This window comes from Anabrus simplex, chromosome 5 (genome assembly GCF_040414725.1).
Source record: "Anabrus simplex isolate iqAnaSimp1 chromosome 5, ASM4041472v1, whole genome shotgun sequence".
Taxonomy (NCBI): Eukaryota; Metazoa; Arthropoda; class Insecta; order Orthoptera; family Tettigoniidae; genus Anabrus; species Anabrus simplex.
In genome coordinates, this window is record NC_090269.1 from 220,017,313 (window position 1) to 220,044,018 (window position 26,706).

At 39.5% G+C, this 26,706-nt stretch overlaps 1 protein-coding gene across 1 annotated transcript in view; it reads left to right on the plus strand.

The window, feature by feature from the left end:
• LOC136874783 (little elongation complex subunit 2) overlaps nt 1–26,706 on the plus strand; it is a 325,510-nt gene that overhangs the window by 284,630 nt on the left and 14,174 nt on the right. Inside the window, exons 11-12 of the mRNA XM_067148455.2 lie at nt 4,417–4,639; nt 11,543–11,703. Coding sequence (XP_067004556.2) covers nt 4,417–4,639; nt 11,543–11,703 — 384 coding nt within the window. The remainder of the gene's footprint in view (nt 1–4,416; nt 4,640–11,542; nt 11,704–26,706) is intronic.

Genomic DNA, 26,706 nt, shown 5'->3' on the forward strand with positions numbered 1-26,706 from the left:
TTATGTTGGGGAGTTTTCATCATAATGGCAGACACTTGCTCTCCACCTGCCTTTTTACATCCTCAGAAAGACTGTTTTAGTGGATTTCCCAACTGAAATGAACATAGGTCATTACAATGATGTCAGTAGGAATGGCACAATTAAAAGTAATACTTTTATATGAAATACTCGATCAATTGAAAAACCACACATTTTCTCACTTTTAACGAACAGTACTATGCTGCCGATCTAACAGTCCAAAGTTCTAGAGCTGGAATGACCAAGCCACAGTCAGCCGTGATCTGTGAACACTCTTCGTCCTTTTTTAGCGGGGGTGGGGTGTTGTCGAATAGTGAAGAGTCCCAGACCAGGGCAAAAACTGTTCCCTTCTATTAATGTTTCCTAGGAGTACCCGATGAATCAGAAGATCTCAGTCAAAGATAAAGCTAGGGTTTTCCACCTGTTCAATAGTATATATACTATAGCATTGAACAGGTGGAAAACCCTAGCTTTATCTTTGACTGTAAATCTCGTTTCAGTATGGACCAATAATGAAATTTTTGACGTTAAAGAAGATCTCAATTCACTACACAGGCGGCGGAAAAATCTATCTGAGTTGGAGGCAAATTTTTCCCCAAGCCAGAGGAGAAACTCCCTCTTCACTGCTAATTCGGCTAATACTAAGTGAGCCTCTACCTTAAGTGTCCACACTGCTCATTCAAAACAGCGCGTCAGAGTAGGGATCGAATAGCTGAAATACTATGATGAATCAGTGTGTGTTACGTACCAGCAGTGTCAGAAAATGTAGGAACCAGAGGAATGGCATGCTGAAGAAGAAGAAGGTTTTCTAACTCCCCAGCTATTTCCTGCCAGTATTCAGTCAGTCTGTTACTGGGCTGTTATACTCGGTACGCAGCAGTAATCCCGTCTATCGGAGTTGAGTGGCAGCATAAGAGACAAAGAACATCACAACAAACAATGGTCAGTGTAACGTTATTGTTGATCAATGTTATGCACTTTCAGTATTGTAGGCCTACATATTTATTTTTCTTCCGAATCTGAAATACCACTCATAATACCAATATAAATGGTCCGTTATTGGACATTATAAATTTTCCAGCTAGCTCATTCTTGGTTGCCAGCGTTTCGCCCTCGTGTGCTAGGGTGGGCTCATCAGTTGGTACCTAGCACAGTACAGTAAAACTGAATGAAACATAAATGATCGGAAATTGTATTCTCTATAACTTTTGTTATGTAGTACTTTTTGATAGGACTAATAACATAGATACATAATTTTTAGGTGCCTTCCCCTAAACTACAATTTACCCAGGGTGAATAAAATTGTTTATAGCTTAGACTGTAGTTTCTTATTCCCCGACTTTATATATCGATTTTCATTAAAATCTGTTAACCCATTTTCTCGTGGCTCGGCATTGATACGACTTAGCAACAAAAAATACAAATTAATGAATACCTTTGTTATCATAGCCGGTACAGTTAACATGTATAAGACATAAATGATCAGAAACTTAGTTATGTAGTATTTATTGATAGGACCACTAATGATATAAATATTTGAGAATTAAATTTTAGGCCTTCCCCTAAACTACCATTTCACTCAGCGTGAATAAAATGATTTATAGCCTAGATTGTAGTAGCTCATCCCCCGACTCTAAATACCAATTTTCATTAAATTCTCTTCAGCTGTTTTCTCATGGTGCATGTACATACATTCAGACAGACAGATAGACAGACAGAAGTTACGGAAAAGTAAAAAGTGCATTTCCTTGTTACTGTGGACATGACCGATACAGAAATACCATTCTTTTCAAATTCTGAGCAATGTATAGACAAAACTCTTATTTTATATATAGAGATTGTGATCTTTCCTACTTTTAAAGACACCACTAAAACTTACTCGTCTACTGATGTCATTCCATGCCATCTCTCCACTGGCAACTCAAAACATACCACTTAGTTGAGCAGCTCATCTTCTTTCTCACAATTCTTCCCAGCCCAAACTTCGCAACATTTTTGTAACACTACTCTTTTCTCGGAAATCACCCAGAACAAATCAAACGGCTTTTCTTTGGATTTTTTCCAGTTCTTGAATCAAGTAATCCTGGTGGGCGTACCATACTCTGGAACCATACTCTAGTTGGAAGGTGGAAAGAATATTTTGTGAATCTTTGTAACATAAAAGAAAATCTTTCTGCAGAAAAGACAAACAATCGAAGATGTGTATTCTCCAAGGATGGTAATATAGTAAATGACCATGCAAGTCACTGCATGATTTGGGTTAGGTAGCTGTCCACTTACAGACAGGAAATAGGGGTTTCGATCCCCACTGTTGGCAGCCCTGAAGATGGTTTTCCATTGTTTCTCATTTTCACTAAATGCTAGGGCTGTATCTTAATTAAGACCATTGTCACTTTCTTCCCACTCAAAGCCCTTTCTTATCCCATTGTCACCATAAACCTGACTGTGTCTGTGCGAAGTAAAGCTAATTGTAAAAAAGAAAGTTAGTGAAATTGAATTAAGTTGCAGCAAAACTACTGCAGTGAGCTTGCAGTTATGATCAGCGGTATTCTGTAAGAAGAGAATTCAGCTACCTGATGAAAACTATCTTTAAACTGGACGGTTTTCAGACCAAGTTTGCTGTATGGGAGTGAACGCTGGGTAGACTGAAGATATCTTATTCATAGGTTATAAGTAACGGATATGAAAGTAGTGAAAATGTTTGCTGGTATGAACAGGTGGGAACAATGACTGGAGGTTAATCGGAATGAGGAGATTAAGGCTAAGTTGGGATTGAATTCCATGGCTGAAGCTGTGCGCATAAACTAGCTTCGATGGTGGGGTCATGTGAGGCAAATGGAGGAGGACATGTACCTTAGATAATAGTGGACTCACTCATGGAGGTAAGAGAAGTAGAGGGCAACCAAGATGGTGATGGTAGGACTTGGTTTCTATTGACTTAAGCATAAGACATATGGAGGTAAATAAGGCCACAAAGCTAGTTATAAATAGAGAATTGTGGAGGAATTTAGTTCATCACAAAAGCTTGCAGACTGAATGCTTAAAGGCAAAACAGTTTATGAAAAAGTCATCATCATCTTCATCTTGAACCAGCTCTAGTTTCCTGTGTACAGTGAATGAGTGCTCTCCACATATTTCTGTCCATGTAGGTTATTTCTTCCATAACCTGTTGGATCTATCTCTTCTTTGGCCAACCTCTTGATCTTTTGCCTTTGAGTTCCTTTACAAACCATACCCTAGCTGTTCTTTGAGTGTCCATTCTTTTGAGATGACCAAACCATTTCAGCCTTGCTTCGACACAGATCTCATTAAGGCATTGTTCCACTTGGACAAGATGCAGTATCTCATCGTTTCCTATTTTGTCTCTCTTTGTTTTCTGAATCATAGTTCTTAAGAACATTTCTACTGCTTGTAGTTTGCTGATATTTATGTTTGTTTGGATGCAGGTTTCTAGACTGTATGGGGTAACTGGTACAAAGAAGCATTGGTGGAGTATTAATTTTGATCTTAATGGAACTGGTTTATCCCAAAGAAGTTTTCTCTTAAGATGGTAAAACTGCTCCATTCTGTACCCTTCTTGTGATTTCTGAAGATTATCAGCTATCTCTAGTTATTACACTGCCAAGATAGTAAAACTGAGATACTTGTTCCTAATTTGATCTATCGGTGTGCTGGCAGACTTGAACAAAATAAAATGGCCTTCTTGGACCAAACACACTGTTCCCAATTCTGGATAATAGAGGAGAGTTGCCACTAGGAAAGGCATCTGGCCATAAAAATTTCTTGCCATTAACATGGTGATGGAAGCTTCTCAGAATAAGTGTTCCAGAAATATTTCTGGTTGTGACATTGAAACAATTGTGAATCCTGTGCCCAGGAGTGAATGGGGATTAGATCAATGTATGGGATTTTTCAAGTTCTGTGAAAACCACATAGCCCTTTGGCTAGTGTTAGTGGTTTGACCAAAATAGTTAATATCCCATTGTCATCATAAACCTGACTGTGTCTGTGTGAAGTAAAGCTAATTGTAAAAAAAAATGGAACATAAAATTGGTTGAAGTGGAGTCATGCTGGCCTAGTAAGATGTAAGACTTGTTGATCATGTTGGTGGTGAATGTCTTGCTTGGAAAATCATAAACTACTGGTCTGGACTTTAGGTATTTCTGCTAATGGCAGAAATGTCGAGAAAGAAGTTGATATGACTCACAGTGCATAAGAATAATCTTAAAATTTAATTCATTGATTTTTATTTGCTTGTTATTTATTTATTTTCCAATGGAACTAATGGTTTCAGGTTAATAAAAACTCTCTGTTATCTCTTAATGATTGAGAAGTTATTCAACATCAGCTCTCCTTTGTTGTAAATCTTATATTTACTACTTTTAAAATATTTTTCAGTGCGAGTGGATGCATTGACCTCAGAAGTAATGATGACAGAAACTGTCTCCCAGCAATCACTTATGGCAGAAGCTTTGCAGCACCAGTTCCGTGTACGTTCCTCCTCATTAGGAACACTCTATAGTGTCTTATCTCACCTAGTCGATCTGCCTGTGGGATGCTACTTATTGAGTCACACAGCCCGCAGCGCTGGATTTGTGAATCTGCTCTCTCATCAGCCTGAGTATGTTCCTACTGCAATAAACTATTACTCATCTTAGTTATTCAGCTGCATTCTTTTTATGTGGTATGATTTTTAAGTTTTTACTATAAATTTTCAAGCAAAGCATCATAAATGAAAAAGGTTATTTGAAACATTCTTTTTCAGTATACACTACTGTATAAATGGTAGATTTTTAGTGTGTATATTAGTCTCTGGCAGTGACTGCAGTCCATGATTGACTGCTGTACAAACCCACAGATCAAACACTTTGATGCCTACGATGCTATTGAAAATTGTTAAATAAAAACTCACATATGGAAAAAAAAAGAAAAAAAAAGAAAACGGAGATGATTTCAGTTACAGGTTGGAAATTATCATCAGTGGGCAATACATTTTGCTAAAAACATTAAAACATTGTAATTTATTAAATAACCAGCTAATGTACCCATGCTTTGCTATGGAATTCTACATTGTAGACAGAATTCTGGGTGAAGTATACACATTGTAAGTAAGATTTTATTCAATTGCATAGCTCTTAGCATCATTCCAGAAACATGACAGGAAAGTCACCATATGTAGTTTCTCATGTGAAGACCGGGTAAGGGAGTTTTCATTGTAATGGCAGGCCCCCATTGCCTACTGCCAGTCACAATCATGTTGAAGAGTTTTCATCATTATGATGGCAGACATTCTCCACCTGCCTTTTTATATCATCAGAAAGACTGCTTGACAGCAATATTAATGCAACAAAACCATTTTATAAAATATGTAGCTGTGCAAGTACAAATTCAAAGGAAAAATTAACATTATCATTTTACAGTTCTAGTTTCACGGATACTGTTGGCAAGCCTCTTCCACTTTGTCTTATTGAGATACATTTCTGTTGTTAATGATGTCCTCCAATGTCTTTCTCCGATTTGCAATGTCCAACTTAACGATTTCTATCCAGTGGGATTTTGGTCTTCCCATCATCAATTTTCTTGACACATGTATTTTCAAGTTAACATAAGCTGTCCTTGTTGGCTCCCGCTTTCCCATTTATTTGATCCTTGTTGTACTTAGAATCAGAGAGACAGAACAGTTTTTCCGTCACTCTGACCTACGTAATGGTTAGAATCAGACAGACAGAACAGCTTTTACATTTGTATGACCCTTAATATTATTTATGAAATGTACATACGTCGATGCCTAGCTTCTAAAATATGTAAGCTAGAGATGTGTTCGTCTGATCCCAAGATAGATATAAACTTTGCGGTCCCTTAAGTAGCAATATGTAGAAAACAACAAAAATGTAGTTGCAGTCTAATAGATTCCAGGGAATCACTAAACAGGTGGAAAGAATATTTTGAAAATCATCTCAGCGTAAAAGGAAATCTTCCTGGTGACATTGTGAACAACCGAGCTAATGGGGACGAGGACAGTGATGTTGGTGTAATTACGCTTGAGGAAGTTGAAAGGATAGTAAATAAACTCCTTTGTCATAAAGCAGCAGGAATAGATGAAATTAGACCTGAAATGGTGAAGTATAGTGGAAAGGCAGGGATGATATGGCTTCATAGAGTTATAAGATTATCATGGAGTGTTAGTAAGGTACCTTCTGATTGGACAAAAGCAGTAATTGTACCTATCTATAAGCAGGGGAACGGGAAGGATTGCAACAACTATTGAGTCATCTCATTGATCAGATAATTACACAAGATGTTTACTGGGATTTTGGAAGGGAGGGTGCAATCAGTGGTTGAGAGTAAGTTGGATGAAAATCAGTGTGGTGTCGGACCGCAGAGGGGCTGTCAGGTTCAGATTTTCAGCATGCGCTAGGTAATTGAAAAATACTTTGAGAAGAATAGACAGTTATGCTTATGTTTCATAGATCTAGAGAAGGCATATGACAGAATACCAAGGGAAATGATGTTCGCCTTACTGTGGGACCATGGGATTAATTATAGATTGTGACAATCAATCAAAGGCATTTATGTTGACATTTGGGTTGCAATGAAAATTGATGATAGAATGAGTTCTTGATTCAAGGTACTTGCAGGGGTTAGACAAGGCTGTAATCTTTCAATTTTGTTGTTCATAGTTTACATGGATCATCTGCTGAAAGGTATTAAGTGGCAGGGAGGGATTCAGTTAGGTGGAAATGTAGTAAGCGGTCTGGCCTCTTCTGACAGCTTGGTCTTAATGGCATTTTGTGCCGCGAGCCTGCAGTCTAATATCTAGGAATTTGAAAATAGTGCAGTGGGTATGGTATGAAAATTTGCCTTTTGAAGACTAAATTGATGTCAGTTGGTAAGAAATCCAAGAGAATTTAATGTCAGATTGGGGATACAAAGCTGGAACAGGTAGATAATTTCAAGTATATAGGGTTTGTGTTCTCTCAGGATGATGGTATATTAAGGGAGATTGAATCAAGATGCAGCAAAGCTAACGCAGTGAGCTTGCAGTTGCGATCAGCCGCATTATGTGAGAAGGAATCAGCTCCTGGACAAAACTATCTTTACATCGATCTGTTTTCGGATTACCTTTGCTTTAGAGGAATGAAGGCTGGGGTGCACTCAGGATATCTTATTCACAAGTTAGAAGTAACAGACATGAAAGTAACGAGAATGATTGCTGGTACAAACAGGTGGGACGATGGCAGTAGGGTACTCAGAGTGAAGAGATAAATGATAAGTTAAGAATGAACTCAATGGATGTAGCTGTATGCATAAACCAACTTCTTATAAGGAGAATGGAGGAGGATAGTTTATCTAGGTGAATATTGGACTCTGTTATGGAGAATAAGAGAAGTATGGGAAGACCAAGATAAGTATGGTTAGCCTCAATTTCTAACAATTTACAGATAAGAGGCATAGAACTAAATGAGGCCCCAGAACTAGTTACAAATAGAGGATGTGGCGTGCCGGTTAGTAAAATCACAGAGGCTTGCAGAGTAAACACTGAGAGGCATAACAGTCTATAATGAAAATGTATGTATGTATGTATGTATGTATGTATGTATGTATGTATGTATGTATGTATGTATGTATGTATGTATGTATGTATGTATGTATGTATGGTTTAAAAAAAATACCATTGTTTATTAACAGCATGCCCAATTATGGAAAGTAATACTACATGCTTGTATATACATAATGGCAGTACTAATTAATTGCACGTTATAAATTTCATATTAAAGCCCGTATTGTCACAACTCATGAAAATTTGAATTTATAATTCTACCTTTACAATACTGTAATTTATTTATTAAAAGACTACATTAGATTATACTTGTGATACATATTTCGTCCTCCACTTGAGACGTTCTACCTGGAGAGTTCTGTAAGACCTACCTGAGGTCACAACTTAAAGAGACCACATCATTAACGATAGGATTGGCTGATGATGATGATGTTGAAAGGTGTAATCATAAATCAAATTTTCACAAGTTGGTACTAATTATTACCCTAATATAAAATTATTTACATATGACTTTTATTAATAGTACACTTAACTGCTATCTTGTTGTAAGATGTAAAAATTTATTTTGTTTACAAATTTTAAAATATCCTTTAGGTGTTTGTTTACAAGTTTGTATTTCTCCACCGGCCAGTGGCCCCCTGACTTTATAACACCTCTCTTGGAGTTGAGTAACTTTTACTCCCAAAGAATATGGTTAACTGTCTGATGATTTGTTTCACCACACACACATATGTAGGCTCTTCTGTTATTTTGAACCTAAAGTTGTATTCACCAAATTTCCTGTGGCCTGTTGTCATAGCTGTCATATTATAACTTAAGTTTAGTTTAGTGGCTGTGAGCTTGCATCTGGGAGATAGTGGGTTCGAATCCCACTGTCGGCAGCCCTGAAGATGGTCTTCCATGATTTCCCATTTTCACACCAGGCAAATGCTGGGGCTGTACCTTAATTAAGGCTATGCCGCTTCCTTCCAATTCCTAGGCCTTTCCTATCTCATCGTCGCCATAAGACCTATCTCTGTTGGTGCGACGTAAAGCCACTAGCAAAAATAATTTTCAATCTACTCCATACATTAGAAAAGTATGATTTTGTTATGCTTCCATTTGTAGTATTTTCCCATTCGCTTGAATGGTTTCTTCCCTCAGGTCTTGTTTGATTGTATTGATAGGTGTTTGATTGTAAACCACTTTTAAGTCCAGGTTGTTTGCAGCTTGTTTGGCCAGATTATCTGCAAGTTCATTTCCTTCATTGCCAACATGAGCCTTGATCCATGTAAAATGTATCATCCAGTTTTCTTGCTTGGTCGTTTGTAAAGCTCACAGAAGGAAGAAGTGAAGGAAACTGCTTACTTGCCTCACATTCACAACACCACAGATCGAATTGCCAAGGTCCTCCGCAAACACAATATAAAAACCGTGTTTGGCACCGCCACTAAAATGGCTCACAGTCTGAGTCAAACCAAGGACAAATTGTCCCCACTTTTACATCCTAGGGTATACGAAATTTCCTGTACTTTTGGTAAGGTATACATTGGTCAAGCATGCTGGTCCATTGGTACCCATATCAAGGAACATGAACGTAATATTCGTCTCAACCAACCAGACAAATCGGCAATAGCTGAGCACGTTCTATCGTCGGGTCATGATGCCATGTTCCAAGATGCTCGAGCTCTTATCCACACTGGACACTACAGGTCCAGGATTATACGGGAAGCTGTGGAAATACATAGAAATCCTAACAATTTCAACAGAGACACCGGCTATCAATTAAGTAATACCTAGTTCCCAGCCATTAAGAATTTACATAGGTAGTTCCCTTCCCTGTCCCTTCACTATTGTTATTTCGTCTCAGTGTTTTCCAAATTCGTACGTTCCTCATCGTCAGATGTTTCATTCCGGGCTTGTGTCAATATCATACACCTGTCAATGTCATATGTTACATAGACATGTTATGTGAACCTCTTAGACTGATTCTGATGGTTCAGTCAGCTTCCGCTTCAAATGCTAGCGCTGTACCATGTCCTGGGAGCCATCTGATGGTGAATGAACGTACCATTTCCACTTCTATTATAACGTCTAAATTTAAAGAGTCATTGTTTAAGAAGCCTTTTTTGTGGACAGTTGAGATTTCTTCTGATGACGCAGAGCACAGTTCTCTGCGAAACGTAAAGAATTTCATCTTATTTTCTTGACACGGCTTAAGTCCAAAAGCCTGTACAATATCATGTCTGTAAGTACGGGCCGTGAAAGCATCAATGACAGCGATATAGATGTTGATTCCCATAGGGAACCTGAAATATTTGTCCTGAATGAGTAAATTTATAACACCAATATGGTCCATTAATGGACATAATAAATTGTCCAGCTAACTCATTTCTGGTTGCCAGCGTTTCGCCCCCGTGTGCTAAGCTGGGCTCATCAGTTGGTACCCAGCATACCCACCAAGACGCATGGCTAGTGCATACCATGGAGGCCACTGCGTAGGCTGCTTGGAGCCACCGGCAGTGCCAATGCACCATGAGAGACTTTATCTCATTACCAAAAATTGATGCCTGCTTGGCCATCAGTGCATTGGCACTGTCTTTTGATAAGGGAGGCTTTATCAATAACGCTGTGCTCGTTATTATTTGTAATAATTTTTTTGTGTAATTGCTTTTTACATCTGTCCTGCCCTCATCCTGCAAATCATGTGGCATCTTACGGTTTGCAACTTCAGATTCTAGTTTGGAGGGTACGTTGGCTAAATTAAAATGAGGCCAGTTGTGTTTAGGGGCCTTAGCAAGAATAATCCTTTCATCATCATTTAAGCCAGCCTTAGACAGGTTAATTACTGGAGCATGAAAATGACTTATTAATCTGTCATTGGAACCAAGATTAGCTTTTTGAAGGGGGATTTTGCTAGATGCTACTTCTTTCTGAAGTATTTCAAGCTTTTTCTTGAATGTTTTCTGTTTAATGTCAAGCAAATTATTTAGCTTATTTTGAACCTTTTCTTGAGAAAGGTTCCATTGAGTCTTCATAAGTGAACCCGCGGCCTTGAGGTGAGTCTCATACCATTTCTGGTTCAAAAAGGCTTTTTTCTTGTAAAGAAATTTTAATTCATGTTTTAACCAGAGCTTTTTGGTTTTTAGTTGAACATTGCTCTTATGGGGAGGAACCTTGTGCTGTCTAAAAACACTCCTCAAAAATTTGGGGGTCAAATTCTGCGAAATACACTGCTTTATAAATTTTATGTCTATACCTCGAGTTCCTACTTCGATTCCTAAGCCCACTTATTGGTAGGCTGTTGTCATTACCTGGTGGGCTCTATCAGTTAACATGAGAAATTTCATTTTCTTGTCCATATTGAACTGAGATTACAATGATTAAACATTTTAAGGTCCACCTATTCAGTACAATAATAATGTTGTCTAGATGTAATTACAACATTCTAAATTTATTCAGGACTAGTTTCGACGCATTTTTACGTCATCCTCAGCTGAACAAAGAAATCGGAAAATAGACAAATTATATAAAGTTCATGTTAAATATTAAATTTTACACAATATAAAAACCCTATAATGTCTACATTAAAACTACGACACATTACAAAACCTTAAATTACACTGTTTAACTGTTCTTTCTTTTCCTACACGTTGAAGACTTGCGAGTCAAATATACTGGATGTTGAATAACAGTTCTCAAGATGATTCATGTCCCTGTCCACGTACAGTACTAAGCTCAAGGTATTTGGTTAGCGATCCGCAATAATAAAACAGCACTGTAGCAAAAAAACCTTGCTGTGCATTCTCAGAAGAAACCATGGCTTTTTTCTAATACCAACAGAATCTTTTCATGTAGTCTGTTTTACTGTGTTAATTTGTTTCATGAATAGATTCCTTACTTATGTATATATGCATGTGTGTTTATTTATTCAATATATTGATGTTGTAAATACTGTAACTGTATTACATTCTTTGATTATAGTGGTGGGGAGTATGATCTCCATCTGGATTATAGTCATGTAGACACAAAGAAACTTGCGGACGAAGTACCTCCATGGATACCTATTGATACCCATTTGGTAGCTCCTGTGGATAAAGCATTGAAACATATTCCTGCCACTTTTCTGCCAAGACCCTATAAAGGTAAAATGGACATAATACATAATTATGTAGGATACTTATATTTTTATGTTAGCCTGCTCTTTTGCTGTTAACAGAGTAATAATTGATAGGATATTGTTTGTATTTCATGTTTATAAACCTGTAATATATCTATATTTGTGTGCGTGCATATGAAAAGGGACCACTTGTCGGGTATTGAGATAAAGGTATTGTCGTGTTCTATAATATGTAACTAATATCCTGTAATTGAATTGAATGCCTCCGAAAGAAATCATGGCCTTAAATTAGCATGTAATATTACAACATAAGATTTCATAACTTTTCAGTAGAGCTGTTTAAAAATTTGGTTACTCTGTGACACAAATAACTTCTAAACTATTAGGAAGTTACACTGGCGTTTACATTTTCATGTTCACCGGTATTCTGACATAGAATTTTTTTAGTGAAAATTACCAACATATATTATTTACGGTGTAATTTTTCGTGGAGATCTGTCTATCGATGCTAAGTCTCTGAGGTTTTATGACTTGCAGAAGGTCACTGAAGACAACTAATTGCAACACTACTGTGCTTTACAAAAATTATCACATACTTAATTATCGTTAATCACAGTCAGCATAAGACAGGAATATCAGTTATTCATGCTGAAGCCAGCGTTTTGGGCATATTATATGCCCATTCACCGCCTGGTCCCGATGTCCTGCCTCTCCACAGTAGCTGCAGGTGGGTCGAGACCTCTTCTTTGTGGAGAATTTTCTCGGAGTTGGTGGTTTTCTCTTCTGAGCCTTACTTATATTTTTAGGCGTTACACTTTTTGAAGAAGATGATGATGGTGTAGTTAATGGCAGAGTAGGAAAAACAGAAGCCTGCTCCATAAGATCCTCACTTGAGGTGATTGGTGGTGGCGTTGTTGAAGCAGGGAAAGATGTTGCAGCAGGACATAGTATCTCTTTCTTATCTTCTGATACGAAGGGCCTATTTTTTTCATGGAGATACATCTGTCTATCGATGCTAATTCCTTGAGGTTTGCTGACTTGTGGAAGGTCACTGAAGCCAGGCGGTGGATCTTCTGGAAGGATGGTGTAGGGTACTTTGTCAGAAACTATGGATTTCTTTGTCAACACTACACCAGGGTATTCTTTCATAGACACAAAGTGATGTATGTGGGTTATTTGTGGAATGTTTTCCATTCCACACGGAACTTGTTTTGCCAGTAGTAATGGTTACATTTCCGGATTCTGTGCCAACAGCGACAGGATTAAGAGAGCTAGAAACCTCACAACTTTTATGGGCAACATTAATTAAATCTTCATTAACTTCAGTTTCATTTTTCTGGAATGCTCTCTTGAAACAACCAAACTACAAATCAGGTTGAAATTCCGTGTATCCCACTGGCAAAAATGAAATTTTTCAACTTCTGTTCTTTCCTGCCATAACTCTCCACATGAGGTATCTCATTAAGATGTTTCTATTTTGCCCAACACACTTATCAGCATGAATTCTAAATGCTCCTCACCTACTGAAACACATTCAAAGAAGTGATGAACAAGAGATAAGACAGTATTTACTCCTATACTCACAATACAAGCTTCTGGAAAAGTGTACAAAACAAATTTGTTAAGTGGTTCACACGCTACATCAAAGAGACCCACTGTGGAGCCTGTAAGAAAGAAAATAGGTCCAACTTGTTGCAGATCATATGGTAAGGGCACCTGTTGGGCAAAATCAAAACTATAATGTATTGTGCCTTGGTATGTGTTACAGCTATGTGGTCCAAGAGACAATGGAGTTCGCATCTTCAAAAGCGTGTATTGCCACATCTTGCACCAATGATGGCATTCAACCTTTCAGGCATGTTCCTGATTAATGCAGTAATGTCCTGTTCAGGAATCATCTCCGATTCTCACATGAGGGCGTTCCATAGGTCCTGTAGAGTTTCTGGACAGTGCTGATGGGCTCTTCTCCCAAGCTGGTCCCAAATGTGCTCAATAGTATTCAAATCAGGGTTTCGAGCAGGCCAAGCCATAGCACGAATCCCTGTTTCATCCAAGAAGTCTTGCACAATTCTCGCATCATGTGGGTGTGCATTGTTGTGCATTAGTGTAAAATCATCACCAATAAATGGAGCGAAAGGCACAACATGCTCCAGAAGGATTTCCTATACATACCGATGTGCGGCAAGGCTCCCATTCTCCACGAAGACCAAATCCGTCCTCGCAGCTGTGTTGATTCCTGTCCACACCATCACTGAATCACCCTGAGAAGGCATCCTGAATGAGAATGTGCAAGGGGAACCTTTCCCCTGACCTTCTCCAGGCTCTTCCTTTAGGTGATCGCAGGCCAAATCGGAACTCATTGGTGAACAACACTTGATGTTCCCTTGCGAAACGTAATCGAGCTTTTGTTTAATCCAACTGTTTGTGAACAGTGCCAACAAAAGAAATGAAGAAAATAACATTGATCGATTCCTACTCTGACCATAGCAACTAATGTGAAACAGGTTTTAAACAAACAGCCTTCATTGAAATGTGAAATGAACATTTGATTTCAGTAATCATTACCACCATTGTAGCAAGAAATGAATATATTACATTCAGTTACATCACTTGTATAAAAAGTTACATTATCATTTATTTTGTAATCACCACCATCATCATGGACCTCGGAGTTGAAACTGCTCCTCTGATGAGAGGATGGACAGTTAAAATTTAAGATAAATTTAGTTGTCATTAGTTGGCGAGACTGAATTGTTTGTAGATGGTTTTTGATATTCTAAAGTTATCAAAACTTCTATCTCTTCCCGCCAATAGGGAATTTTTTACATTTACTTAATTAACCCTGAGGAAATTTTGATATTTATTTGATTATCCAATAGAAATGGTGGGTGTGTCAGGGCTTCGGCCCAGAGAAATCTGGAACCTTCCTCTTCGCTATAAAAGCTGGGACCGCCCAGGCCATATTGTCTTTTGATCGCTCCCGTCAAGAGGATTAGAATGTGTTAGTAGCAGAGGCAGGGAAGGTTTGCCTCGTCCATCGCTGGGAGGCCCACCAGCTCATGGTAATGGCAGACTCCGTGTAATCATGTAATAGTCTCTGAAAGATAGTTTGAGGGAAAGGTTTCATTTTTCTTTTGTAATGTAACTTCTACTTTTCATGTAAATTCTCAAGCAAGTCTAAAGAATTTAAGGTGACTTAGGGAATACAGAGTGGGAACTCTCTTGTATTCCTCTTCAACTTGGCATTGAGGTGACTCTGATTTTGTAACTTTTAAATCTATCTTGTAACTTTAAAAAAAAATTCCTTTCATCTAGTCACCTCCGTAGTATAGGCTTAGCCTCTGTAATGTCGGGCCATAAGCCCACATATGGTTTTAAGTATTTTCATGTGAATTTCAAGGATTGCCAGTGTTCGCCTCCCAACATTTTGATTTTTGGTCAGTACCTTTAACCCTTTGTTTTTAAATAAGGCCACGTAGATACAGGAAAATCAGTTTGGTTTCAGAAGTGGAAGGTCAACAATAGAACCCATTTTTAATGAGACAACTAATGGAAAAGCATTGGGAGTACGGGAATGATATGGTGATGACATTCATTGATATTGAAAAGGCATATGACAGTGTCCCTAGGACGAAAGTTTGGGACAGTCTGGTGCAAAAAGGAATTGGACAGGGATTAATAAAAATGATCATGGCATTGTATAAGGAATGTTGTAGTTGCGTGCAAACACAAGTTGGCAGGACAAGTTGGTTCAAAATAACTAGTGGGCTGAGACAGGGAAGTGTTCTATCACCAATCCTGTTTACAATACTAATGGATGACATCATGAGAACAGCAAAAGCAGCATATGGAGGAAGAGAAATGAACATGATGTTATTTGCAGATGATATTGTGATTTGGGGAGAAGACGACAGGAAGGTTCAAGAACAGTTGAATGTGGTGAATGGGAAGATTGAAGAATGTGGATTGAAAATAAGTTTAGAAAAGCGTAAAACTCTTGTTATGACTAGAGAGGAGAAAGAAGGGAAAGGTCAGATTAGACTTTCAGACAAGCCCCTGGAAGTAGTGGAAACGTTTAAATACCTGGGGAGTGAATTAATGGAGAATGCTCGACTGGATGCTGAGATTAGTAAAAGGATTCAAGCTGGAAGTTGTTTCTATCATAGTGTAAGAAATATGTTATGGGACAAAGATGTGCCAATGGAAGCAAAGAATACTATGTACAAGATGTATTACGTACCCATAACAACTTACGGAGCAGAAACTTGGACAATGACAAAGAAGGATGAGAGTCGAATACAGGCAGCCGAAATGAAATTCTTGAGGAGTATGATACAGAAGAGTAGAAGAGACAAAATAAGGAATGAGAAAATCCGGGAAGAAATTGGAGTGGAAAAAATGAATGATAGAATAGAGAAGAGCCGACTAAGATGGTTTGGCCACATAAAGCGAATGAGCGACGAAAGAATGCCAAAAAAGGTGATGGAAATGCAAATCCAAGGAAGGAGAGGCCGTGGACGACCACGATTGAGATGGAAGGATACCATCCAATGCAGCATTATAGAAAGAAACCTGGACTGGGACACAGTGTTGGAGGAGGAGTGGTGGAAAGACCGAAGAAAGTGGAGAGGAACCATATTTGCCCCTACCCGGCTACAGCTGGATAAAGGGAAATGATGATGATGATGAGAATGGCTACTTATTACTCCTGTTAAAGTTAAATTCTATTTTTTATTTTATGTCAAGGTAAATCAGACTGTTGAGCAAATAAGACAGTGTCTACTGTTTGTTATGTTAAGTGTAGGTTGTGCCTTTGATAGGCCTGGAACTTGAAAATTTTGGAGAATAGTCTCCTAAAGAGTAATTGTGTAGAGCAAAGACGCTGTTTCTACTGATGTAAAATTTGGAGCTCTGTCCCGTTGCGTATGTATTGAGGGGAGCAATGGTGCTCTTGTTAAATTTATAATGGCTGAGCTTCAGGCTCATGTTAAATTGTTGTTATCTGATTATTATTGATTTTCTTGTACTGCTTCTTGAGGTCACAAGCTAGACCTTGTACCTGATTATTTGTTATTTACTTAGCAAAGCATAATATTTGAAAAGAAAAAAAAAAGGAAAATATATTCCCCAAGTTTAAAGTTTTAATTTGCAAGTTAATTGTTTTTCTATCCATCCATTCATGCCCACACCTTCTTTCACCTCTGTCCACCACGATATCTCCGAACTAGTGGTATCTGAGCATGGTTGAACGGGTCTGGATAAAGCCCTTTTTGATATCTCCTCATCAAATTAACCAAACTAAAAAACTTTTTTCCATTTTTGGCATTTTCTAAATTTTGTCAGTTTATCACTCACTATGTCTGGTTCGCGAGAAGTTATCACTCTCTATGTCTGGTTCGCAAGAAGTCCTTGCACCGGGGTACCTGCGCAGGGAGGAATTAATTTATGAACTTTTATTCAGGAAGATCCAGTCTGGTGGCATGGTTGCTACAGATATTGCAAAACTTAAAGATTCTTCAGAGCTTCCCATCTGTATTCCAGTATTTTGGGAGAAGGATATTGATGAGGCTCTGTCCACCATCACTGACAATACTGCTGAGCTAGCATCTGTTGTGAGTTTGTTTGAAGTATAGTCCGCACACTTTATGTTGGTGCATTTGTGTACGGGGGTGAGGAGTAAGGAGGGAGGTGTCCCGGTATCGATAGTGCTACCAACCGAAGGAAAATGAAATCTGAATTGAATCGAGAATATGATCGATCGATACGAAGTTTCTAAACCGTTATCATCTTAAGCCAACAACTATGTCACATACACATTATATAACATTATAAAACATTTCTCGATGCGAATCTTGTTCCTAGCATGAATTCTATACTTTGGCTTTGTTGTGTAAACAACAACAGTACTAGTACGTAAAGTGTACGCCAGATGTCGCACAACGATGCTTAAGCGATTCATAGTTTGTGTTTCAAAGGTTGCCAGTACGAATCTCGAAGATCGCCGAGGTCGACCGATTCAGCACTAGGGTGTAAATGCACCAACATAAAGTGTGCGGATAATAAGTGACCCTTCTACAAATCAGCTGAAGCGTGGTCAAGTTAGATTGTTCCATTTTTACAATAGGGCTAGGGACCTATTGTCTTTGAAACTGAAGGATGAGCATACTAAGGAAACCAGTAATTTAGTGGAACACCTTTCTGACATGTCAAATAGGGTTAGTCAGTTGTTGTCAGGAGCCAGTAGTGCTAAAAGTGACTATATTCAAACTGTAAACTTGACAAAAGAAGAAGATCCTAGTAAGTCTGCTGAGAGTAGGAAATCAGTGGTTCCACAACAAACGTCTGCCCCATCAAAACAAGTATCTGATCATCTTCAACAACTTCCAACTTTCTTTATCAGGAACACAGCTGTTGAACCCCCTCAACCTCCAATGCCATCCCCTATTATTTCACCAGGTTTCAGCAGCTTGCCCCATCCCATAGCCATGTTGCTCAAGGGCATCACAAAATTTTTGGTAAATTCAACTAACGATGTGATCTCCTTTCTGAGATTTCTAGTAGAATTCCTGGATCATGCTTTGGTATTTGTTCTGTTCCATTCTCAAATTCTCCGAATAATTCACCCATATTCTGTGGGTGTCCTCTCAGATAAAATTGTGAAGGCAATAGCTGGCTGACAATCTATAAAAGACTTCTATGCCCATCTCGGGGCCAATTTCATTGCAGCTAGAGCAACGTCATCCTTAATACAGAAGTACTGTTTCTGAGTCCAAAACTTGATGAGAATTTAGCTGATTTATGTTTTGCTTCTAGACTTCAGACATTTTCCGAATGTGAGGCTATGGCAGTGTCAGCAGAGGGAGTGAGGTACGCTGACAAGTTATGAATCGCCAGGGAGCCCCCACTGTCAACAGTTCTTGGCCACCACCTCACTGAACCTTCACTCCACGTGAGTGTTATGCGTGCGAATCGGCAGAACATCTTCGCAATAAATGTCCCTTTGTAAAACCTAGTGGAACTAGGAACGGAGCAGGTCCCTCCCAGGGTTGTTTTAAGTGCGGTTTGTTCTCCCACCCGGCCAAAAATTGTACTTCACCTAACAGAACACCTTCCTGTTCTACTTCTGGTGCAACCTCAACCAACTTAGGCAATAGGAAGTAACTAGCATCGTCGGCTGAGTCAACAAGTTCAGCTTCCCCGAGGCTCAGCCCACGTTAAGTCAGACACCGAATCCTTCGAGGAAGAAACCCCCTCTAATTTATCTTTTGAAGGCCCAAGGGAATGCCTTAAAATTGCTTCCGAGACCCCAGGATTCATGCCATTTCTCAAAATTGAGATAAATAATGAACCCGTCAATGCTTTATTAGATTCTGGAAGTATTAGCTCATTTCTGAGGAGTGGTACTCTAAATTGAAAGCTTGCTGTAAATTTCCGGACCGGGCGAGTTGGCCGTGCGGTTAGGAGCGCTCAACTGTGTGCTCTCATCCGGGAGATAGTGGGTTCGAACCCCACTGTCGGCAGCCCTGAAGATGGTTTTCTTTGGTTTCCCATTTTCACACCAGGGCTGTACCTTAATGAAGGCCACGACCACTTCCTTCCCATTCCCAAGCGTTTCCTGTTCCATCATCCCCATAAGACATATCTGTGTCGGTGCGACATAAAGCAACTAGCAAAGTTAATCTCCGGATTATTGTTTGTCTTCTATCAACTGCGTTTTGGCAAATTCTTCATCCTTAGAAATTTTAGGCTTCATTTTTTCTAAAGTTTGCATTTCTCAATTTACTTGTAAAATTAAGTTGTTAATTTCTAAACAGTTGTCTTACGTGGTAATATTGGGGGCAGGCTTTGTCACATTCTGGTCTCGTGCTCGATCTTCAGAGCAAGTTGTGCACATTCAAATTTAATTTACTATTAATTCCTCTTTTTAAAATGCAATTCTGCTTCGTCTTCATCTATTTCGCCTACCCAGAGTGAGATGTCATTAGATCTTAGACATCTGCCTGAGGACCAGGCTGAGAGTATTCAAAGGTTGTGTCAGTCTTTCCCCGATGTATTTTTTTGGAAACCACCGGGCAAGTTGGCCGTGTGTGTAGAGGCGCGCGGCTGTGAGCTTGCACCCGGGAGATAGTAGGTTCGAATCCTACTATCGGCAGCCCTGAAAATGGTTTTCCGTGGTTTCCCATTTTCACACCAGGCAAATGCTGGGGCTGTACCTTAATTAAGGCCACGGCCGCTTCCTTCCAACTCCTAGGCCTTTCCTATCCCATCGTCGCCATAAGACCTATCTGTGTCGGTGCGACGTAAAGCCCCTAGCAAAAAAAAAAAAAAAAAAAAAAAATTTGGAAACCCTTGGTGTCACTGACCTAACAGAATACAAGATTGAGGTAACTGATCCAGTTCCAGTAAGATTTCCTCCATATAGGCTATCTCCACCAGAAATGGAAGACCCTGAAGGAGATTATCGACCAAATGTTGAAGGATGGCATTATTCGACCTGCGTATTCATTGCCCATTTTTCTCATACCAAAACCCCAAGGTGAATTCAGGCCTGTCATTGATTAGAAGGCTTTAAACCATAAGGTCGTATTACAATCAGTGCCCCTTTCCAGTCTTCATTCATGCTTTTCATGGTGTCGTAAGGCTAAGTTCTTCATTATCCTAGATCTTAACCAAGCGTATAATCAGATTCCCCCGGCGGAAGAATCCAAACATCTGACGGCTTTTGCTACAGATTGGAACTTGTATGAATACAACCAAGTGCCTTTTGGGCTCCCCTCGGGCACGGCTGTTCTTACTAGACTGCTGGATAGGGTCTTCTCCAACATCAAGTTTGAATATCTTTACCATTATGTTGACGATGTCGTGGTGTTTTCCTAAACCTTTGAAGAACACTTAGATCATCTTAAGGAAATTTTAAATCGCCTTCGTTAGCCTGTGTTGACAGTTAAATTGAGTTTCAATAGACCATTCTAGAATGTAGGATATTCGTGACTTCAAGCCTCCTAAGGACGTTAAAGGAATTGCTAGGTTCATCAGCATGGTGAATTTCTTCAGGAAATTTATTTCCAACTTCGCTAATAGGGCGGCGGCCCTAAACCTACTTCGTTTGAAAGGTGTCAAGTTCGAATGGGGGCCATTGCAACACGCTGCGTTCGAAGATCTTAAGTTAGCTCTCTGTAATGCCCCAGTCTTAGCTATGCCAGATTTCTCTAAGAAATTCATTGTTCAGACTGATGCCTGCTCATCTGCAGTTGTAGCTGTCCTTCTTCAAGAAACCAAACTCGGAAGGCGGCCTATTGCCTATGTGTTTAGGACCTTGTCGGTTCAAGAAGCTACACTACCTGGCCACATTATTATAATCACTCCTCGGTTTCTTTTATTCATAAGCTAATGAAGTTGGTGGTATGGTCACGAATTTATTGTTGAGAGAAGTTTATATACTCTCTTCTATGTTTGTTGGCAGCAGTGTTATGCATTTGTCGTAACTCATTTGTTCCTCGTGAATGTTAATAAAGATGGGTAGCAGTTTCAACAAGGCTGAGACTGCAGTGGATATTCTTGCTACGGGTGATTTTTTGGAGAAAAGTGAATTTGTGTTTGTTTATTGTTGCAGACCAGTCAATTAATACCTTTTCAGTTATTTCTGAGTTAGAAGTATATTGATTATTTTATAATCGTAATGGGGAAAAGAAATGACCTTACACCCAAGAAAAAGGCTGTCATTTCAGTGTTACTTGAACATAGTGATTGTTCACAGCGGGAAATAGTCCGAAAAGTGGGTATGTCTCAAGCGTCTGTGAGTCTAGTAAAGAAAAAATTAGAAAGTGGGAAAGGTTTAGAGTGTCGTCGTGTAGGAAACTGCGGTGCACATATAAAGACATCACCACATGAAGACAGAAAAATAGTGACGGTCTGCAAGGAAAGTCTATTAATCACGTAACTAGTGAAGTCGATGCCAGTGGTGTGATAGTATCTGAAAGAACTGTACGTAGAAGATAGTCTACAAGTGCCATTGTCCATCTAAAAAGCACTTACTCACTACTGCCATGATAGAAAATTAAAAAAAACTCCTGTGGGCAAGACAGAACAAATCATTCACAGTGGAAGACTGGCAAAAGGTAAGTATTACGCATTAACATCCAAAAATGTTCAATATGGTGTGTTAGGCTCATTCCCCAGTTGAGAGAATGGTTCCCAAATGGTGAAGACTACATTTTTATGCGATACAGTCAAAAGAGTAAAATCCTTCCTACTACAGAAAAACATCAAACTTCTGCCATGGCCAGGTAACTCCCCTGACTTGAACCCCATCGAGAACGTATGGGAACTTGTGCAAGAGGAGATTGCCAAAGAACTCATTACAAGCAAAATCAGATTAATTGAGAAACATATCCAAATGTGGTATCACCATCCCAGGATCCAAAAAGTTGTCCAGTCCTGCATTGAAAGTATGCCGCAGAGAATTGAGGCATAATGAAAGCAAAAGGAGGACAGTAAACGGCCCTGTTTACTGTGGAGCCGTCAACATCGAAACTGGATCATGAATGAATGAAGGCATGTGCTCTTCACAGATGAATCCCACTTCAGTTTGCAGAACGATTCCCATCACACATTAATTTGGAGTGAACCTGGTAGCCGATACAAACACAGGAACATCGTGGAACAGGACCAGTATGGTGGTGGTGGCATCATGGTATGGGGCGGCATCATGTTGAATGGCCGTACGGACCTGCACATCTTCATGGGTGGTCTGAGGAACACTGTTAATGCTCGGAGATACAGGGATGAGGTAATGAGACCACATGTTTGACTCTTCAGAGGTGCGGTTGGTACAGACTTCCTCCTAATGGACAAGAATGCCCGACCGCACCGCGCTGCTGTGGTGGAAGAATTTCTGGCTGGGGAAGACATTCATTGCATGGACTGGCCAGCAAGGGCTGCAGATCTGAATCCTATAGAACATGTCTGGGATGCATTGGCAAGGCGAATTGCATCCCGTCAGCCTCCACCAAGGACCCTCCAACACCTTCGCATTGCCCTTTCGGAGGAATGGGATCGACTGCCATAAGAGCTCTTGGACCATCTGATACAGTTTGCCACATCGCTGTGTTGCATGTGTAGCCGTTAGGGGTAACCATACACCCTTTTAACAGCATATTTTGTTGTGGAAGACATTGCCAAGTTTTGTTAGTTGTTGTCAAATGTGTACCTTAGGTATCAGAACCTTTCTGGTTTTTTTTTCTTGGACAAGTTGTGTGACATATGGTGTGTGATTCAGCTTCCGTTTGTTCAGCAATCCATCTGACATTCCTATCAGGCAGTATGGCCTCGTTTAGTGATTATGCATAACTTTTGGACGCTAGTGTACTTTAATGGATGTTCATAAGTTTTCATTGAGAAATAGCATAAATAAAAGCAAAATTTACAAAACCTTCAAGTGATTATATTAAAGTGACCAGGTACTGTAAGTACTCCCATCTATGAATTAGAAGGACTTGCAGTACTGTTTGCCTTGGAGTAGTTCCGGCACTATCTGGAACATGTAAAAATTTGAGTTAGAAACAGACAATCAGGCTTTTAAGTTTGGTTTTAGCTAGGCCCCATCGTACAGGACGTATTTCCCATTGGACTCACCATATTTTAGCTTTTCAATTCCACGTATGACACATTAGGGGATCTGAGAATGTGGTTGCAGATGGGTTAAGCTGCATTTTTTCTGGTGACGTTGAGTCCATTGAACAGGAGGAAAGTTTTTCTCCTTCAAATTCCATACCTCCTTGTGTTGGTGCTATTTTGAAGGATGCCCCTATGTTATTCCGAGATATCGAAAAATATCAACGGGAAGATCAAGGGCTGGCTCCTATTATGGGAGCCCTTTCTTCTGGGGAACATGTTGTCCCTTATTTTCTGAGGAATAGGGTTCTGTGTTGGCCCTCAAGGCATGATCAGAAAATGAAAGTTGTACTTCCAGCTGTTCTTTTGCCCATGATCTTCAAGTATTATCATTAGACCCCATTATGGGGACATTTAGGCTTTTTCAAAACCAGAGAAAAATTCAGAGGGATGTTCATCTGGAAGAGTGAGTATGGATGGTGAAATGAGGGAAAGGGTTAAATCTTGTAAGCCTTGCTTGCTTATTAAGCACCTTGTCCACTAAGCTAGGGCTACTGTCATCTCATCAAGCATCCCCCCTTATGGAGCGATTGTATATAGGTAACGTCGGACCCTTCCCCCCAGTCTAAGGGGAACGGGAACAAATTCATTCTCGTGTGTGTAGATGGTTTCACCAGATTTTCATGGCTATTTCCAACTAAGTTGGCTACTGCTCAGTCTACAGTTTCTTGCCTTAATACTAGTTTTGCTTCTTTTTGTCCTTGTCAATATGTAGTCACCAATAATGCTAAGGCCTTCACCTCTAATTTATTCCGAAAATTCTGTTTTGACTAATCCGTGTCACACGTCACAACATCTCCTTATTACCCACAACCTTCTCTGGCTGAGTGGGTTAACCGTAATCTTCGATCCGCTTTGATAGCCTTTCATCATGAAAATCATTCTAGGTGGGATACTTCTCTGCATTGGTTATCTTTTGCGCTAAATTCAGCTGTTCACGAGTCACACAAGTTTACTCCTGCTTCTCTCATATTTAAGTTTGTACCTAACACGCCGTTGCCTAATCTATGGTCCATCAATGAAATATTGCCAGAGACAATAGATCCTGATAATATCAGGGACCTGTGGAAGAAGGCTAAAAGTAACCTTAAGGCTTCTCATGAGAGAGTTAAAGAGAGATATAATCATGGATGGAGACCCACCAATTGAAAGGTTGGAGATCAATTCATGGTGAAAAATTTCAGTCCTGCAGGTAAGTTGCCCCCAGATTTCATGGACCATGTACTATTTTGGATTTCTTAACACCAGTCACCCTTTTGGTGAGCAATCCATCCACCGAAAGGATCTTCAAGATTCATTTGTCACAAGTAAAACCTGTCTAACACTTCTGTTTTTGTGTATAGGCCACCAAGCCATGGCATTGCAAATGTGATTATATTCTTTCCTTAACAGCTCTGAATCTTAAACTTCCATATATAAGTTGAATGTTGAGGCCTTCTGCTCTATCAAAATACATCTAGGGTATTACTTTCTTTATGTACCACCTTTGTACAAATTTTCCCCTTTAGAAAGATTTTGCTTTTCTTCCGTTGCCCGTCTGCCATTACCTTGCCCCAGCCTCCAAAACAGAGTCTGTATTCCACACACTCATCCTCGATGCTGACCGCTTTATCTGCACCTCCAGCACAAATATAAACAAACTCTCTCCATAAAAACAGTCACTGTCACCAAGAAAATTATTGTTTTAGTGCCCTAATTGTTATCTGAGGCCGTTTCACAACATCTGGCGAGTGATGATGACGCAGGGTAAAGGCCCACTCCATTCTGGTCCGGTCTCCTTCACAACGGCAAACTTGAGCACTATCATTAATGACAAGGGCTGAGCTGCGGTTCTACAACCGCCCACTTCATCATGGGGCAGTGCTTCAATAGTTTGGTCCATGGCAACAATCACCATGGCTACCCCTCTCAAAGTAGCGGGAGAGATGTATCTGAGGGTACTTGGGGGGTCCAGGGGAACCCAAACTGGCATCAGCAGTGGCGACTGCTCTTGCCGTCAAACTTGAACAGTACTTACCGGACTTCTAAGACTTTATAAACACTTCAAGACTTATGTTATGCAAAAAAAACAAAAAACAAAAAAAAACACCTCTCTATCAAGAAGTTTTCTGACTCCAATCTTCCAATTCAAAATTTTCCAAAATGTAAAACTTCAAAACTATGTCAACCATGGTAGAATTTTAGGGGGTGGAGGTCTGTATCAGAGGTACGCCCGCCCCATGCATTTAAAACAAGCGCCTTTTGTAAGGCCATCTATAACATAAACTCTGAAACTGCTAGCGGAAGAAGATTTGAAAGTTTTTCGACAGAGGTCTCTACTGTCAACCAAGGTGCTCCCTCTGATGAGAGCATGGACAATTAAAATTCAAGATAAATTGGGTTGTCATTAGTTGGCAAAACTGAATTGTTTGTAGATGGCTTTTGATAATCCAAAGTTATCAAAACTTCTATCTCTTCGTGCCAACCTAATATAGTAGCCAATAGGGAATTTTTTACATTTACTTAATTAATCAGTGAGAAAATATTGATATTTATTTGATTATCCAATAGAAATGGTGGGTGTGTCAGGGCTTCGGCCCAGAGAAATCTGGAACATTCCTCTCTGCTATAAAAGCTGGGACATCCAGGCCATATTGTCTTTTGATTGCTCCAGTCAAGAGGTTTAGAGTGTGTTAGTAGCAGAGGCAGGGGAAGGTCCGCCTCGTCCATCGCTGCGAAGTCCACCAGCTCAAGGTAATAGCAGACTCCATGTAATCATCTAATCGTCTCTAAAGGATAGCTCGAGGATAATGTTTCAAATTTCTTTCATAATGTAACTTCTATTTCTCATGTAAATTCTCAAACAAGTCTAAAGAATTTAAGGTGACTTAGGGAATAAAGAGTGGGAACTCTCTTATATTCCTCTTCAACTTGGCATTGAGGTGACTCTGATTTTGTAACTTTTAAAATCTATCTCGTAACTTTAAAAAAAAAAAAATTTTCATCTAGTCACCTCTGTAGCAAAGGCTTAGCCTCTGTAATGCCGGGCCATAAGCCCACATGTGGTTTTAAGTATTTTCATGTGAATTTCAAGGATTGCCAGTATTCACCTCCTAACATTTTGATTTTTGGCCAGTAACTTTAACCCTTTGTTTTTAAATAAGGCCACGTAGAATGGCTACTTGTTACCCCTGTTTAAGTTAACTTCCTTTTTTTTTGTCAAGGTAAATCAGACTGTTGAGCAAATAAGACAGTGTCTACTGTTTGTTATGGTTAAGTGTAGGTTGTGCCTTTGATAGGCCTGGAACTTGAAAATTTTGGAGAATAGTCTCCTAAAGAGTAATTGTGTAGAGCAATGATCTCTTCCTACTGATGT